At 37.7% G+C, this 15,778-nt stretch overlaps 1 protein-coding gene across 2 annotated transcripts in view; it reads left to right on the top strand.

The window, feature by feature from the left end:
• The window catches only part of LOC106878844 (uncharacterized), a 76,574-nt gene extending 62,244 nt beyond the window's left edge, over nucleotides 1-14,330 (top strand). For both annotated transcript variants that reach the window (XM_014928185.3, XM_014928186.3), the window contains exons 15-20: nucleotides 5,355-5,506; nucleotides 6,214-6,285; nucleotides 8,282-8,416; nucleotides 9,743-9,868; nucleotides 11,498-11,641; nucleotides 12,464-14,330. In XM_014928185.3, the coding sequence (XP_014783671.1) occupies nucleotides 5,355-5,506; nucleotides 6,214-6,285; nucleotides 8,282-8,416; nucleotides 9,743-9,868; nucleotides 11,498-11,641; nucleotides 12,464-12,906 (1,072 nt within the window). In that variant the 3' untranslated portion in view covers nucleotides 12,907-14,330. The remainder of the gene's footprint in view (nucleotides 1-5,354; nucleotides 5,507-6,213; nucleotides 6,286-8,281; nucleotides 8,417-9,742; nucleotides 9,869-11,497; nucleotides 11,642-12,463) is intronic.
• The last annotated feature ends 1,448 nt before the right edge of the window (nucleotides 14,331-15,778 follow it).

Below are 15,778 nucleotides of genomic sequence, written 5' to 3'. Positions count from 1 at the left end.
GTGGTGTGCAAGAGAGACGATTGTGCTGGTATGGATATGTGGTGAGAATGGATGAGGATAGCTGCGTGAAAAAGTGCCACACCCTAACAGTTGAGGGAACCCGTGGAAGAGGTAGGCCCAGGAAGACCTGGGCTGAGGTGGTGAGGCAGGACCTTCGTACATTGGGCCTCACCGAGGCGATGACTACGGACCGAGACCTTTGGAAATGTGCTGTGCGTGAGAAGACCCGGCAAGCCAAGTAAGATCGTTGCCAGTGCCCCTGGACTGGTTCTTGTGCGGGTGGCACATGAGATGCACCATTTTGAGCGTGGCCGTTGCCAGTACCGCCTGAATGGCTCCCGTAGGATTTTCGAGCGAGATCGTTGCCAGTGCCCCTGGACTGGCTTGTGCGGGTGGCACATAAAAGACACCATTTCGAGCGTGGCCGTTTTTGTGCGGGTGACACGTAAAAGCACCCACTACACTCTCTGAGTGGTTGGCGTTAGGAAGGGCATCCAGCTGTAGAAACTCTGCCAAATTAGACTGGAGCCTGGTGTTGCCATCCGGTTTCACCAGTCCTCAGTCAAATCGTCCAACCCCTGCTAGCATGGAAAGCGGACGTTAAACGATGATGATGATGATATGCAATCATGCATGTACAAATATACATGTCCACACACAGGTGCGCACACCTACCCACACATGTGCACAATTATATTCAAATACATGTCTAAAAATATGCACATGCTATATATGCATATACTCACACTTGCATGAAACATGCATGTACACTCACATATATGCAACCATACACGTACATCTGCATGTACATATATACATACCCACACACACATGTATATACCCTATGCGCACAAAAAAAGTTCATATACACGTTTATATATACACATGCCCAAGAAAAATGCAGGGTGAAAGGTAAAATACAGAAAAAAAAATGTGTAAAAATATATAAAGCAATAAAAATATATCTATAAATATGTAAAAAATATATATAAAAAGTATAGAGAGACGAACTTCTTGTCTGTGGACACAATATAAAAAGCAGGTTCTATCTGTGATTTTGGGACCAAAAACGTAACAAATATTTAGCCATATGTGGACATGATCCAAAAGGTTCAGTTCTTGAATTTAGACATGTAGTGGGGTCTAAGCTGCTTTTCCAAATGAACCCTCTTTCCAGATCACAAAGACCGCACTTTCCACTGCCGTTGGTGTGAGGCTTACACTTGGCTAAGATCTTCCAATGGATGTTGTAACTGTCACCTTTATCTTTTAAGGACCATATATGACTGGATAATTTGGCCATTTTCCATTTATCCCAGTGCCTGAAGCTCAATGTGTCACTGTTGAACCTGGCCTTAAAATTCCCCTCTGTAAGGCCCACATATTTCTTTGTCGAAACTGTGTCCTTAGTGGTTGTAGAGTCTACGGTGGCTTCATAAATGATGGTCTCGGACATGCAAGCTCCATTTAGTGGGCACAAACTTTTATCCCTGCATGAACAGCTGGTTTCATTTTGTGGTTTTTGTGTGTTGTGTGCGATTATATTTTTAAAATTAGTAGTTGAGCTGAAACTGACTTTTAAGTTATGTCTATTAAAGAGCTTTCTGTAACTATGATTAACTGGAAAATGTCTATCTATCAGTGCTAAGAAATACTTACCTATATTAAAGGTCACTTCGGGGGTGTAGAGGGATGTGAACCAGATAGTTTTCCTATTCCTATGTTTCCTTTTCTTTATTATTGGACTGGTGACAGGTGTTTAGGTTATTTCCTTGCTAAATCCACTATCTTTTAGAGCATTATTATATACTGGGGCAACGATATTAAATATGTTCCTATCCGAAGAGAGGCTAGAAATTCTTTTGCTTATGTTTTTAACTAAATTTTTAAACACTATTGGCGGATGGCAGGAACCCACATTGATGTAACTAAGTCAATTGTTGGGCTTCCTGTAAGGTTTATAAATATTCTTATTGAGATCTAAGGATACATCCAGGAAATTGACAACCGTCAGGTTGGTGTCTGTAGTGTCTTATGCTAAGACCGAAAGTTTTCATCATTTGGATAATGTCCTTCCTAAACTGATCTTGTGCTGGTCCATTGGTATTTGTGGTTAAAGCTAGGGCATCATCTTTGTAAATGGTTAAATATTCGTTAGGAAAAATTTTCCCCAACGTATCAAGTAGGAATAGTCCAATGAGATCGCATATGACTATTCCTACTCCATATGTTGGAAGATTTTTCTTGACGTATATTTTGCCATTTACAAAGATGATGCCCTAGCTTTAACCACAAATACCAATGGACCAGCACAAGATCAGTTTAGGAAGGACATTATCCAAATGATGAAAACTTTCGGTCTTAGCATAAGACACTACAGACACCAACCTGACGGTTGTCAATTTCCTGGATGTATCCTTAGATCTCAATAAGAATATTTATAAACCTTACAGGAAGCCCAACAATTGACTTAGTTACATCAATGTGGGTTCCTGCCATCCCCAAATAGTGTTTAAAAATTTAGTTAAAAGCATAAGCAAAAGAATTTCTAGTCTCTCTTCCGATAGGGACATTTTTAATATTGTTGCCCCAGTATATAATAATGCTCTAAAAGATAGTGGATTTAGCAAGGAAATAACCTAAACACCTGTCACCAGTCCAATAATAAAGAAAAGGAAACATAGGAATAGGAAAACTATCTGGTTCACATCCCTCTACACCCCCGAAGTGACCTTTAATATAGGTAAGTATTTCTTAGCCCTGATAGATAGACATTTTCCAGTCAATCGTAGTTACAGAAAGCTCTTTAATAGACATAACTTAAAAGTCAGTTTCAGCTCAACTACTAATTTTAAAAATATAATCGCACACAACACACAAAAACCACAAAATGAAACCAGCTGTTCATGCAGGGATAAAAATTTGTGCCCACTAAATGGAGCTTGCATGTCCGAGACCATCATTTATGAAGCCACCGTAGACTCTACAACCACTAAGGACACAGTTTCGACAAAGAAATATGTGGACCTTATAGAGGGGAATTTTAAGGCCAGGTTCAACAATCACACCTTGAGCTTCAGGCACTGGGATAAAAGGAAAATGACCAAATTATCCAGTCATATATGGTCCTTAAAAGATAAAGGTGACAGTTACAACATCCATTGGAAGATCTTAGCCAAGTGTAAGCCTCACACCAACGGCAGTGGAAAGTGCGGTCTTTGTGATCTGGAAAGATGGCTCATCTGGAAAAGCAGCTTAGACCCCCGCTACATGTCTAAATTCAAGAACTGAACCTTTTGGATCATGTCCACATATAGCTAAATATTTGTTACGTTTTTGGTCCCAAGATCACAGATAAAACCTGCTTTTTATATTGTCCACAGACAAGAAGTTCATCTCTCTATACTTTTTATATATATATTTTTACATATTTATAGATATATTTTTATTGCTTTATATATTTTTACACATTTTTTTCCTGTATTTTACCTTTCACCCTGCATTTTTCTTGTGCATGTGCGTATATAGATGTGTATATGAACTTTTTTTGTGCGCATAGGGGTATATATACGTGTGTGTGCAGGTATGTATACATGTACATGTGTATGTACGTGTGTGGTTGCATATATGTGGGTGTACATCCGAGTGTTTCACGCAAGTGTGAGTGAGCATATGCATATATAGCATGTACGTATTTTAGATGTGTATTTGAATATAATTGTGCACATGTGTGTGCGCACGTATGCAGATATGAATGCGTACATTGTGTGTGTGTGTGCAGGTATGTTTGTGTGTATGTGTATGGTTGCATATATGTGGGTGTACATGCATGTTTCATGCAAGTGTGAGTATATGCATATATAGCATGTGCATATTTTTAGACATGTATTTGAATATAATTGTGCACATGTGTGGGTAGGTGTGCGCGCCTGTGTGTGGATATGTATATGTGTACATGCATGGTTGCATATATATGTGCATATATTGGCGTATGTGTTTCATGCGAGTGTGAGTGAGCATATGCATATAGATACATGCATGTGTATGTATGTATGTATGTATGTAAGAGCGCATACACAATTTCTATGAGCAATTTTACCTCTTTACTTTTTTTACTTTCTCCCCATCGGTTTTTTTCCCCTTATTTAATGGTCATTCTAATACCTCTTTCGTCTTACTAATGGTCAACTACAGAGTAATTTCCTTTTGTTTAACGGTCATTTTCATAGAATTTTTTTGATTGCCTCAATAACTGACAAGATGCCGGAGCAGTTTTCCACTCTAACATCCGAAACTCGGAGTCTTATTATGGCAACTGGATAATTGTCACATATTATATCATAGATAAATTCCTCTATTTACATAGTATCAAGGTCTCATTCATTCTTTTGTTGTCTTACCATTACTATTAATATGTATATATATATATATATATATATATATATTTGCACACACACACACACACACACAAACACACACACACACACACACACACACACACACACACAGTTGATAGCCATTCAACGCTAGAAATATATATATAAAAACACACACATGCATATATATATATATTTAATCCATAATTGTTAGTCCAACAAAATATGGCTTTCTGTTTCACTTTAGTTCCCAATGAGACATGGAAATAATATATATTTTGTCAGACCAATGATTATGGATTAAATAATTTTCATCTACTTTCACATTGGGCTTTGAGTACTTAAGTGGCCAGGCATAGATTCTTTTTGAACTTGTCATCTCCTAGAATAAAATATGTTACAGAATCTTTTTCTACTCTGGGCAAAAGGCCCAAAATTTTTGCGGAGGGCAGTCAATTAGATCCACCCCAGTACACAATTAGTACTAATTTATCGACCCCCCCAAAAGGATGAAAGGCAAAGTTGACCTCGGTGGAATTTGAACTCAGAATGTAAAGACAGACGAAATACCGCTAAGCATTTCGCCCGGCGTGCTAATGTTTCTGCCAGCTCACCACCTTAACCCATTACCTACCAGTGATCTCACATGAGATCACTTAAAAATTACAAATTTCGTAATTATCTGTCAATATTTACACATATCTAACCTTTTTGCTATATCTACTAGGTATATTTCTCTGATATTCAAATGAGGTTTTTCACCCAATATCTCGCTTATTTCTATTTGAAAATGTTATTTCGATCATTCCAGCGTGTTTCTAAGGCTGTTTTATGCTAGAAATCAAAGTTTCATTAAAAAAATTCCAGTTAATAGAATTATGGGAGGTAATGGGTTAAAATATGTTATAGAATGTAGAATAAATGTATGTATGTAATATATATATGTATTTTGCTATATATTGTATTTTTGGTTTGTAGATCACATAATGTACTAGCAGAAGAGTCAACAAATTGCCAGTTGACGTCTGAGAATGAATCGAATTCACAGTCGCCTTCTCGGCTCTCTCCTGTCAACAAGATGTTTCTAACAAAGCGGCTGGCACGCAATGTTAACAAGAGAAACTATAAAGGTAAATTTTGTGTTTTTATGAATTCCGTTTCAAATATGTCTTTGTCCTTCTTTTTGATTGTGACATTTAGTCACATTTTGATGTGCTTGTTGTTTTTAAATCTTTAAGCATTTAACTAGCCGTGTCGGGGCCCAAATATTCTACCTGCCTCAGGTTGAAACTGGCCAAATCCAGCCTCTCACACCTACCCTACGTGTCATGCTAAAATAATCACATCTTCAAAATCTTGAAGCTATTGAAATACTACGATTAATTTTAAAGTGGATGAATAACCATTACATTTGATAAATTAATCTGAATGCTAAAGGGTTAAATACTCACCCCCCCCCCCCACTAGTTCCTGTAGTTATGTGTGATTGTTATAGCAAACAGCAGCAGTGCTTTATTTACATTACTTACATTTGACGGAGAAAGGCACAAGGCTTGAAATTTGTGGGGAGGGGATTAGTCAATTACATTGAACCCCAGTGTTTCACTGGTACTTAATTTATTGACCCCAAAAGATTGAAAGGCAAAGTGGACCTCAGCAGAATTTGAATGCAGAATATAGCGATGGGCGAAATACCAATAAGTATTTTGCCTGGCGTACTAACAATTCTGCCAGGTTACTGCTTTACATAATAATAATAATAATAATAATATTAATAACTACTACTACTTGGTTTAATGAAATCTTTTATCAAATATTTTCTCTTTCTTTGGTGAAGGTGAAACAAAACTGCACATAGCCTGTATGAAGAATGATGTTGATCAGGTGCGTGACTTGCTGACACTACCAGGTAAGACACCGTTATAATTAGTTAATTGTCTATATTGATTGTTTTAGTATTAATCCCATAACATCGATTGATGTAAATTCATGTGCACTGTGTACTCGCTTTGAATCAGACAACAAAAATATATGGCTCTCATGGTATTATTATTATTATTACAATTAAACCATGGGAGAGGAAATATGCCGGTAATAAACACACGCACTGGTTCAGTCCTTTATCAATATCTATAAAACTCAAGATGTTTGTGTGTGTGTGTACATGATGTGGGTTATGCACGTCCACAAATTAGCATGCATGTCGCTCCAATTTTAGGAGGACATTGTTCATGACCCTAGCTGTGTTTTTGTCAACTTTTTCTGACAGAGGCACCCGCGTATAGCTGTAAAAATCGATAAACTTTTACCAATTTTGAAGTTTGTTGACATGGCGAAGTCAAATCTGTGCGTACGTGCGTGAAGGAGAGAGAGAGAGAGCAAGAGAGAGAGAGAAAGAAAGAAAGAGAGGAAGAAAGAAAGAAAGAGAGAGAGAAAGAAAAAAGAGAGAAAGAAAGAAATAGTGTTTGTGACAAGGGGAGAAACAGAGTGTTTGGCAAGCGTCTAAAAAAAAAAAAATTAAAAAGTGGAAGAGGGAGACAAAGCGTATCACGAAAGAAAATGTAGCTAAGGAAGACAGAGTAAAATGCATTTTTTTTCTTAAACATGAGATATAGTTTCAAATATAAGATGTTTTTGAAAGACACTATATTCTATAATAAGATTATATATACTTTCTCACACAACAATTCAAATATATTTATTTTAAATCGTTCATCTTTCTCCCCCCCCCCCTCTCACTTTCACACATACGCACATATACTACTTTGGGAGCGAAAGAGTTTTGTTTATATTTCACAACTATGAAACAAAAACGTATGTAACAATTTGTCAGTCACCCCCCCCCCCCCCCAACCCGTTTTTCGGACCACAAAAAGGGTTTGGTAATTTTTCAGATTAACACCCACACGATTTCCACTAGGGTGTTACGGTTAGGATTAGGGTTAGGGTTTACGGTTAGGATTAGAGTTAACATAAAAGGGACAGGCTCCCTATTTTTTGGTTAAGGTTGTTGGTAAGCTTTCCTAAGTTACTCCAATCCAGATCCCCAATGCAAACCTTCAGATCAACCTTCTCCTATGCAGATCTCTAATGCAACATTTAAAAAAAGAGTCAATAAGTGAAAATAACCAATAAACTGATTCCTTATGGGATTTCCCAATCAAATTGCCAGCAAACCATTTTCAGCCAAACCAATTTCAACGGATTTCGCTCAAATCTGATGTTGATGTTACTTATTTTGGTTTGAAATAAAGGACTTAATCATTTAATAATCCTAGCTTAATCCCGAGCAGCGCCGGGTTATACTGCTAGTTAATTTATAAACAGTATTTATTTATTTTTTTTTCTGTTAAATCATTTCATTGCACTCTTGCAATCTCTTCAGTAACTTGTCTCTCCACTTCCATTTATTTTGAATGTATGATTTAGTGTTGTTTTGAAATTGTCCGGTATGAGCATGTGAGTACAATTAAACTCCCAAAGGTTTAATTGTATTTCTTTCAACACACGTATCCACATCAAGAATCTTGCACACCAAATACACATACGAAATTATTATTATAATTATTAAATGTTTGGCTTTTGCTTTGTGATTGTACAAGTTGACTCCAAGTCTCACCCAGAGTCCTCATGAAACAACAAGTTAGAAGTTCAAGTTGGTGTTATGACTAGGGTAACATATTTTTGGTTTTGCACAGAGTTTTGTTCCAGAGAATGTCTGTCAAAACATAAGAAAATTAAAAGTTTGTTTTAAAAGTAATTCGATGGTAAGATGGTAGCGTGATCTTAAGATAACAGTAAAAGGTGTTTCGCTATTATGTACATTTAAAAGTAATTTTGATAATGTTTACAGATTAAAATGTTTTTCGGAATCACATACTATTGCTACTACTACTATTTTGCAGGCATTGATGTGAATGCTACAGACAACAATGGATGGACACCCCTCCATGAGGCCTGTAACCACAACCACCCTGATTGTGTCACCGAGCTTCTCAACTTCAACCGTGTGCGGACCATCAACTCATACTTTAGTGCTTGTAAGTTTTCTTCTTTTAAACTCTTTCCTCTCCTGCTTCGTTGTTGTTATTATTATTATTATTATTATTATTATTATTATTATTATTATTATTATTAGTCATTATGAGGACGGTAAGCTGGCAGAACCGTTAGCATGCTGGGCAACATGCTTAGCGATATTTCACCTGTTGCTACATTGAGTTCAAATTTCACCAAGGTTGAATTTGCTTTCGTCCCTTCATGGTCAATAAATTAAGTACAAATGAAACACTGGGGTCAAAGTAATCGACTAATCCTCTCTCACCAAATTTCATGCACCGTGCCTATAGTAGAAAGGATTATTATTATTATTATTACTACTACTACTACTACCTCCGCCTTAGCAACAACAGCTATATGTGTGTGTGTACGTGTACACAAACCTGCTTAATTATCTGAGCCTGCAGTTTTACGAATCAAAGACAATTGAAAGTAAGATACATGCAGCATTTATGTACCTGCTTTCATTCATAAAAATGACAGGTGTGCATCAAAATCTGAGTTCTTATTTACATGCATTTTATATATGTTAGGCTGACATTGTATCCGTTGCATTCATGCAGACATTGATAAAAATGTGTGCACATGTGTTTTATGCTTTATGTTGTAATATGTACAGGCGTGACTGTGTGGTAAGAAGCTTGCTTCACAACAACATGGTTCTGGGTTTAGTCCCACTTCATGGCACCTTGGACAAGTGACTTCTACTATAGCCTCAGGCCAACCAAAGCATTGTGAGTGGATTTGGTAGATGGAAGTACCAGTTGAACACTGGGGGGGGGGGGGGGGTCAATGTAATCAACTTAACCCCCCTCTCCCAAAATTGCTGGCCTTGTACCAAAATTTGAAACCAGTATTTGTAAGCAAGTGCCAATCTCTCTGGAGGGACCCTGTCGAAGAGGTAGACCCACTAGGATGTGAAATATGATCTTTGGATGTTGAGTCTCACGGAGGCAATGACAAATGACTGAGGCGTTTGGTGATTTGTTCACGCGTGAGAAGACACGTCAAGGTAAGTGAAATTTTAGTTGTGCCCAGTGCCAATGACACATGAAAGGCACACATGCATGTGACATGTTAAAGGTACCCAGTACACTCTACGCAGTGGTTGGTGTTAGGAAGGGCATCCAGCCGTAGAAACCAATCCAAAACAGACTTGAACCTGGTGCAGCCTTCCAGCTTACCAGTTTCACTTAAACCATCCAACCCATGCCAGCATGGAAAATGGATGCTAAATGATGATGATGATGATGATGATGATGATGATGATAGAAGTCAATATTTGTTTTGTTTTTGTTTGTTTTAAGGTTACAGTCAACCCCAAAGTACCAGGGTTGATGTCTGTGCAACAGCTGAAGATCTCATCACCCCACTGCATGATGCAGTTTTGAATGAAAGCATTGCTTGCGCCCAGCTCTTGCTCAAGTACAAAGGTAAATAGCAGAAATATTTTATTAAAGACTAGCAGTATAACCCGCCGCTGCTCGGGATTAAGCTAGGATTATTAAATGATTAAGTCCTTTATTTCAAACCAAAATAAGTAACATCGACATCAGATTTGAGCGAAATCCGTTGAAATTGGTTTGGCTGAAAATGGTTTGCTGGCAATTTGATTGGGAAATCCCATAAGGAATCAGTTTATTGGTTATTTTCACTTATTGACTCTTTTTTTAAATGTTGCATTAGAGATCTGCATAGGAGAAGGTTGATCTGAAGGTTTGCATTGGGGATCTGGATTGGAGTAACTTAGGAAAGCTTACCAACAACCTTAACCAAAAAATAAGGAGCCTGTCCCTTCTATGTTAACTCTAACCCTAAACCCTAACCGTAACCCTAACCCTAATCCTAATCCTAACCGTAACACCCTAGTGGAAATCGTGCGGGTGTTAATCTGAAAAATTACCAAACCCTTTTTGTGGTCCGAAAAACGGGTTGGGGGGGGGGGTGACTGACAAATTGTTACATACGTTTTTGTTTCATAGTTGTGAAATATAAACAAAACTCTTTCGCTCCCAAAGTAGTATATGTGTGAGAGTGGGAGGGGGGGGAGAAAGATGAACGATTTAAAATAAATAAATGATTTAAAATAAATATATTTGAATTGTTGTGTGAGAAAGTATATATAATCTCATTATAAAATATAGTGTCTTTCAAAAACATCTTATATTTGAAACTATATCTCATGTTTAAGAAAAAAAATGCATTTTACTGTCTTCCTTAGCTACATTTTCTTTCGTAATACGCTTTGTCTCCCTCTTCCACTTTTTAATTTTTTTTTTAGACGCTTGGCAAACACTCTGTTTCTCCCCTTGTCACAAACACACTATTTCTTTCTTTCTCTCTTTTTTCTTTCTCTCTCTCTCTCTCTTTCTTTCTATCTCTCTCTCTTGCTCTCTCTCTCTCCTTCACGCGCGTACGCACAGATTTGACTTCGCCATGTCAACAAACTTCAAAATTGGTAAAAGTTTATCGATTTTTACAGCTATACGCGGGTGCCTCTGTCAGAAAAAGTTGACAAAAACACAGATAGTCATGAACAATGTCCTCCTAAAATTGGAGCGACATGCGTGCTAATTTGTGGACGTGCATAACCCACATCACGTACACACACACACAAACATCTTGTGTTTTATAGATATTGATTCACAAAAGAGGGTTCATAGATTTTTTAAATATTCAAGAGTTTGGAGGGATTTAGTCTTGCGGATGACAAAGCAACTTCAATAATGTTGATGCCACAATAGAATGCATCCAGTCCATTCTGTAAAGTGACTGGTGTTAGGAAGGGCATCCAGCTCTAGAAACCATGTCTGAAAGGGTACACAGGATCAAAATAAGGTTCTCTTATCCGTTAAATCCTGTCGAACCATTCTACCCATGCCATCATGGAAAACAGGCATAAACTAATGACATAATAAAATCTTGTTTTCTTTACTGTATGATTCTTTACATCTCTTTTGAAGTTAATGTAGAATTTGAATATGTTGATGTCTTTTCGTTATCATCCGATGTTGTTTTATGTGATTATTTCTTTATCTGTTCATTAATTTTGTTATTGGAAGGACCAAAACTGCTCCAGTTAAAGACCATTGATGGTGCTACACCACTTGACTTGGCCACTACAGAAGAAATGGTTGCTGTTCTGAATACATTTCTTCCTGACGCCAACAATTCCATTAACCAATCAAATCATTCGGATATAATTGGTAAGTGAGAATTGAATAGTTCTTTTTTTTTTATATATTCATTTACTGGTTTCAAGTCATAGGATGCTGGCCTTACTAGGACGCTGCTTTGTTAACCTGATGGAAGAACACCTTTCGTCTTGAAACCAAAGATGGTTGTTTTCCTTCTACTGCTAATGTCGATGAACGTTTTAATGACCAAATCCAAGCTTCTCTTGCTAGTTCCTCAACAGTTATGATGGGATTTTGTTCCACTAGGGTTTGTAGGACGTCCTCGTCGAGCTCTACAGATCTTCCAGGATGAGGCTTGTCTTCTAGGCTGTAGTTTCCGGCTTGGAATTTCTGGAACCACCGTTGACAGTGGCTTATCCTTATTGTCCAATCCCCATATACTGCATAAATATTCCTCGCACTTTCCATTGCATTGTTGCTTTTATTGAACTTGTAAAGCAAAATATGCCAAATATGCTCCTTTGTCACTTCCATTATACCTTTGAAAAAATAACTGTTAAAATTGAACTGCACTCCCCAAAATGTACTAAAAATAAGGGCAAGGTAAAATTATTACCTGCTTTTATAGCAAGTTGATGCAGGTGGTGTATCCTGTCCCCCTTCGACTTAATTCATGCAATTGAAAAAGCTGCATTATTTATGGGATGACCCAATAAAAGATAAAGGATAAGATATCGACACATTTAAATCAATAGTTAAAGTGGAGTAAATTTCAATTTGTTACCAGTTAAACTTCCCTCCTTTCAATTAAGGCATAAATAATAAATATTGATTGGATGGTGTGAAATTTGTCTCGAATTTGCCTTTTAAGTTCTTCCATCTTTCTTTCAGATGTGAAAACTCCCTGCCCAAATAATTCAGAGACTGTCGCGAAGCTCACATACTCCCAGATCGAGAAGTATTCTTGTTTTGTATTCCATCTCATCCGTTGTTACCTCAATACTGCCCAGCTGCCATACATTACCTGGAGGGCAAAGGCCAAGCAAAGCCGGCACGAACCATCGATGTCGCTCTCACTGTGTGACAGCGAGGCGTCAACCGACCCATGTAAATGTCACCAAAATGACTGTTCACATTCGGCCGTTGACGCTGACGGGTCGACGGGAGAATGCCAGCAGACGCAGTGTGTGTCTGACGCCTACTTGGATGTCTTCATCAAAGACATCACCACTGTCTATAACATCTACAAGATAGAGTTGAAACTGAAGGAGATGCTACCAAAATTCCCAACACATCTTAAACGTTTATTTCTCCTGTTTGAGTTAATTGAGTAGCTGAGAGAATGCAGGGGACAGCTATTATGTGTGTGTGTGTGTGTATATATGTATGTGAATGTGTGTGTGTAAGTGTGCCTGTATAAATATGTATATATACTTATAAATAAATGTATATACAAACATGTATGTATGTATGTATGTATATATATATATATATTGCACACACACATACAAGACAAAAAACTTTTTATGTCTCTTAAGGAACTTTACTTCATGTTGCTCCAGTACATTCAGCCAGCAAGAATTACTTGTGCGGTTGGCACCAAGTTACTGCTACTGCCCCAAATTCTTCAGATGTGAAGAGGGCTATGTCCCGCAGTGGACTGCAATATCCTTTCTAGATATTCCAAGATTGCATGTCAGAGAGTAGAAGGCATTTTAAGATATATATATATATACATACACATTCACTCATGTTTATATATGTGTGTGTGTATGTGCATGCACACGTGTGTGTATGTGTGTGTGTGTGTGTATGTATATATATATATATATATATATGTACACTGGTGTTTCATGATGGAATTTAGTTGCTGTTTTTTATTTTTCATTGTTTTACTTTCTGGTATTGAAAAAATGAGCACACATACACACTCACACATTACTTAGCGAAATATAATTTGTTAGAGAGTGTGTGAATGGAAAACATCATCATCATCATCATCATTATCCCCACAACCGTTATCATCATCATCATCATCATCATCATCATCATCATCATCCTCATCCTCATCATGATGCTATTATCAACAATTTTTTTTTTTTACCTTTGTTACTTTTGATACCTTTTTTCTCAATTTTTCTGGTTAATTAATTGACCTCCCCCCCCCTTCAACAGCATCATCACTATCATTATCATCACAATCATAAGTTGTACTGTTGAGGCAATTGGTGGAAGATGTGGTTTGTGGCCTTCCAGTATAAAAGGAATCTAATATTGATTATGAAATTGTGTTTCAGCATTCAGTCAAAGTAATTGTTTAGCCCTAGGTCAAACTCGTTTGAGCAGACCTTTGATAAAAGACAGTCCAGTTCTAACCATTTCTTTTTTATCTTTAAGTAGTATGTCCAAAGTGATATTATCTAAGTAGGGGTGATTTGGCTGTTATTTCTAGCAGATCGAGTGGCCACCTACAGGACCTCTTGTTGGTTTTTAGTTAACTGTTTCTTTCTGCTTGTGTTGCTAACATTTTTTCATAGGAGAGGAGATGCTTGAACACCACAACTTCTCATATCCTCCTTAGTACTCACCTGGTCGGTCCAAGAAATACAAACCCAATATTTTAGTTGTGAAGTTTGTCATCGTCATCAATTCTTCTGTACTGATCTAGGTTTGACAAAACTTCACGGAATGTTGTCGTCTAACTTGCAGTGGGAACCTTTATGTGGTTGATCAATGCTGGAAATAGTAACCAAATCTCTCTTAAACCACACCCTATTATCCTAGGAAAGGACACATTGAATAAGTGTGGTCTTCACTTCCTTGCACATAGGAAACTAACAAGAGGGTCATGGTTGGAATGCACATGATCATAGGTCTGCTGATCTAGGCTGACTTTGAATTGAAGTTGTGGCTGGATGCCCTTCTCATCACCAACAATTATGCAGCATAGGCTAGATGTGTATTTCAGTGTGCTTCTGCCATTGAAGAGGGTGTCTGCAGTAGGACGGACATGTTGCTGTTATTACAGCTTGCTCTGTCTGCATATTCTCTGTTTCTTCTTGAGCATGTTACTTTAGTACGTATGTGACCTAAGGTTTAGGTGACCAGCTAGTCATAAGGTTTTAGGATTGATTCCTGGTCTAGTAAGGTGCATTGTGTCTTTGAAAAAAAGTACTTCGTTAATCCAGTCCATTCAACTGGCAAGAATTACTTGGGCATTTAACATCAAGTTTCTGATACAGCCAAAAATCTTCAGATGTGAAGAGGGCTGTGTCCAGCAGTGGACTGCAATATCCTTTCTTTAATCCTTTTTTTAAAAAAAAAACAAAAAAAAAAAACAATAAACGAGGAAACATCTTTGTGCTCATTTGTACAACCTGCCAGAAATAGCTGCTAAATCTCCCTCAAACCTCAAAGAGGATAATAAGATTGCTGGAATGCCTTTCATCACAGGTCTACTGGAACAGAGCTGACCTTGGACTAAACAACAAAACCAGTTTTATGATTGTCGTATTCCTGTTAGAACCATGGTTTTTATGAGATTTCCCTAAAAGTGTTCTCTCTCTCCTTAAGCTTCCATGTTGATTTATATTCCAATTATCAGCTTCATAAGGACAAAGATATTTTAGTAAATTCTAGTAAATTTTTTCAAAATTAATTGCAACAATGAGGTTGTATTTTAATAGAAATATGGTAACAAAATGGTGAAGCACTTTCACACATTTCTCTCTCTGTCTCTCTCTCTCTCTCTTCCTCTCTCTCTCTCTCTTCCTCTCTCTCTCTCTCTTCCTCTCTCTCTCTCTCTTCCTCTCTCTCTCTCTCTTCCTCTCTCTCTCTCTCTTCCTCTCTCTCTCTCTCTCTCTTCCTCTGTGTGTGTGTGTGTGTGTGTGTGTGTCTCTCTCTCTCTGTCTGTCTGTCTGTCTCTCTCTGTGTCTGTCTCTCTCTCTCTGTCTCTCTCTCTCTCTGTCTCTCTCTCTCTGTCTCTCTCTCTGTCTGTCTGTCTCTCTGTCTGTCTCTCTCTCTGTCTGTCTCTCTCTTTCTCTCTCTCTCTCTCTTACAATCTTTGTGTTCTTGTTATTCTTTCTACTAACAATGATGTGTGAATAAGCATTTACCATGAATGGCATGAAAGAATTGCAGCATAATTCCACCATCATCACTGGCACCACCACCACCACCACCACCACCACTATTTTCCCACCACCA

Source organism: Octopus bimaculoides, chromosome 24, assembly GCF_046866305.1.
Source record: "Octopus bimaculoides isolate indiv1 chromosome 24, ASM4686630v1, whole genome shotgun sequence".
Classification (NCBI taxonomy): Eukaryota; Metazoa; Mollusca; class Cephalopoda; order Octopoda; family Octopodidae; genus Octopus; species Octopus bimaculoides.
The sequence above is the reverse complement of the archived record's forward strand: the minus strand, read 5'-3'. Positions and strand labels throughout refer to the sequence as shown.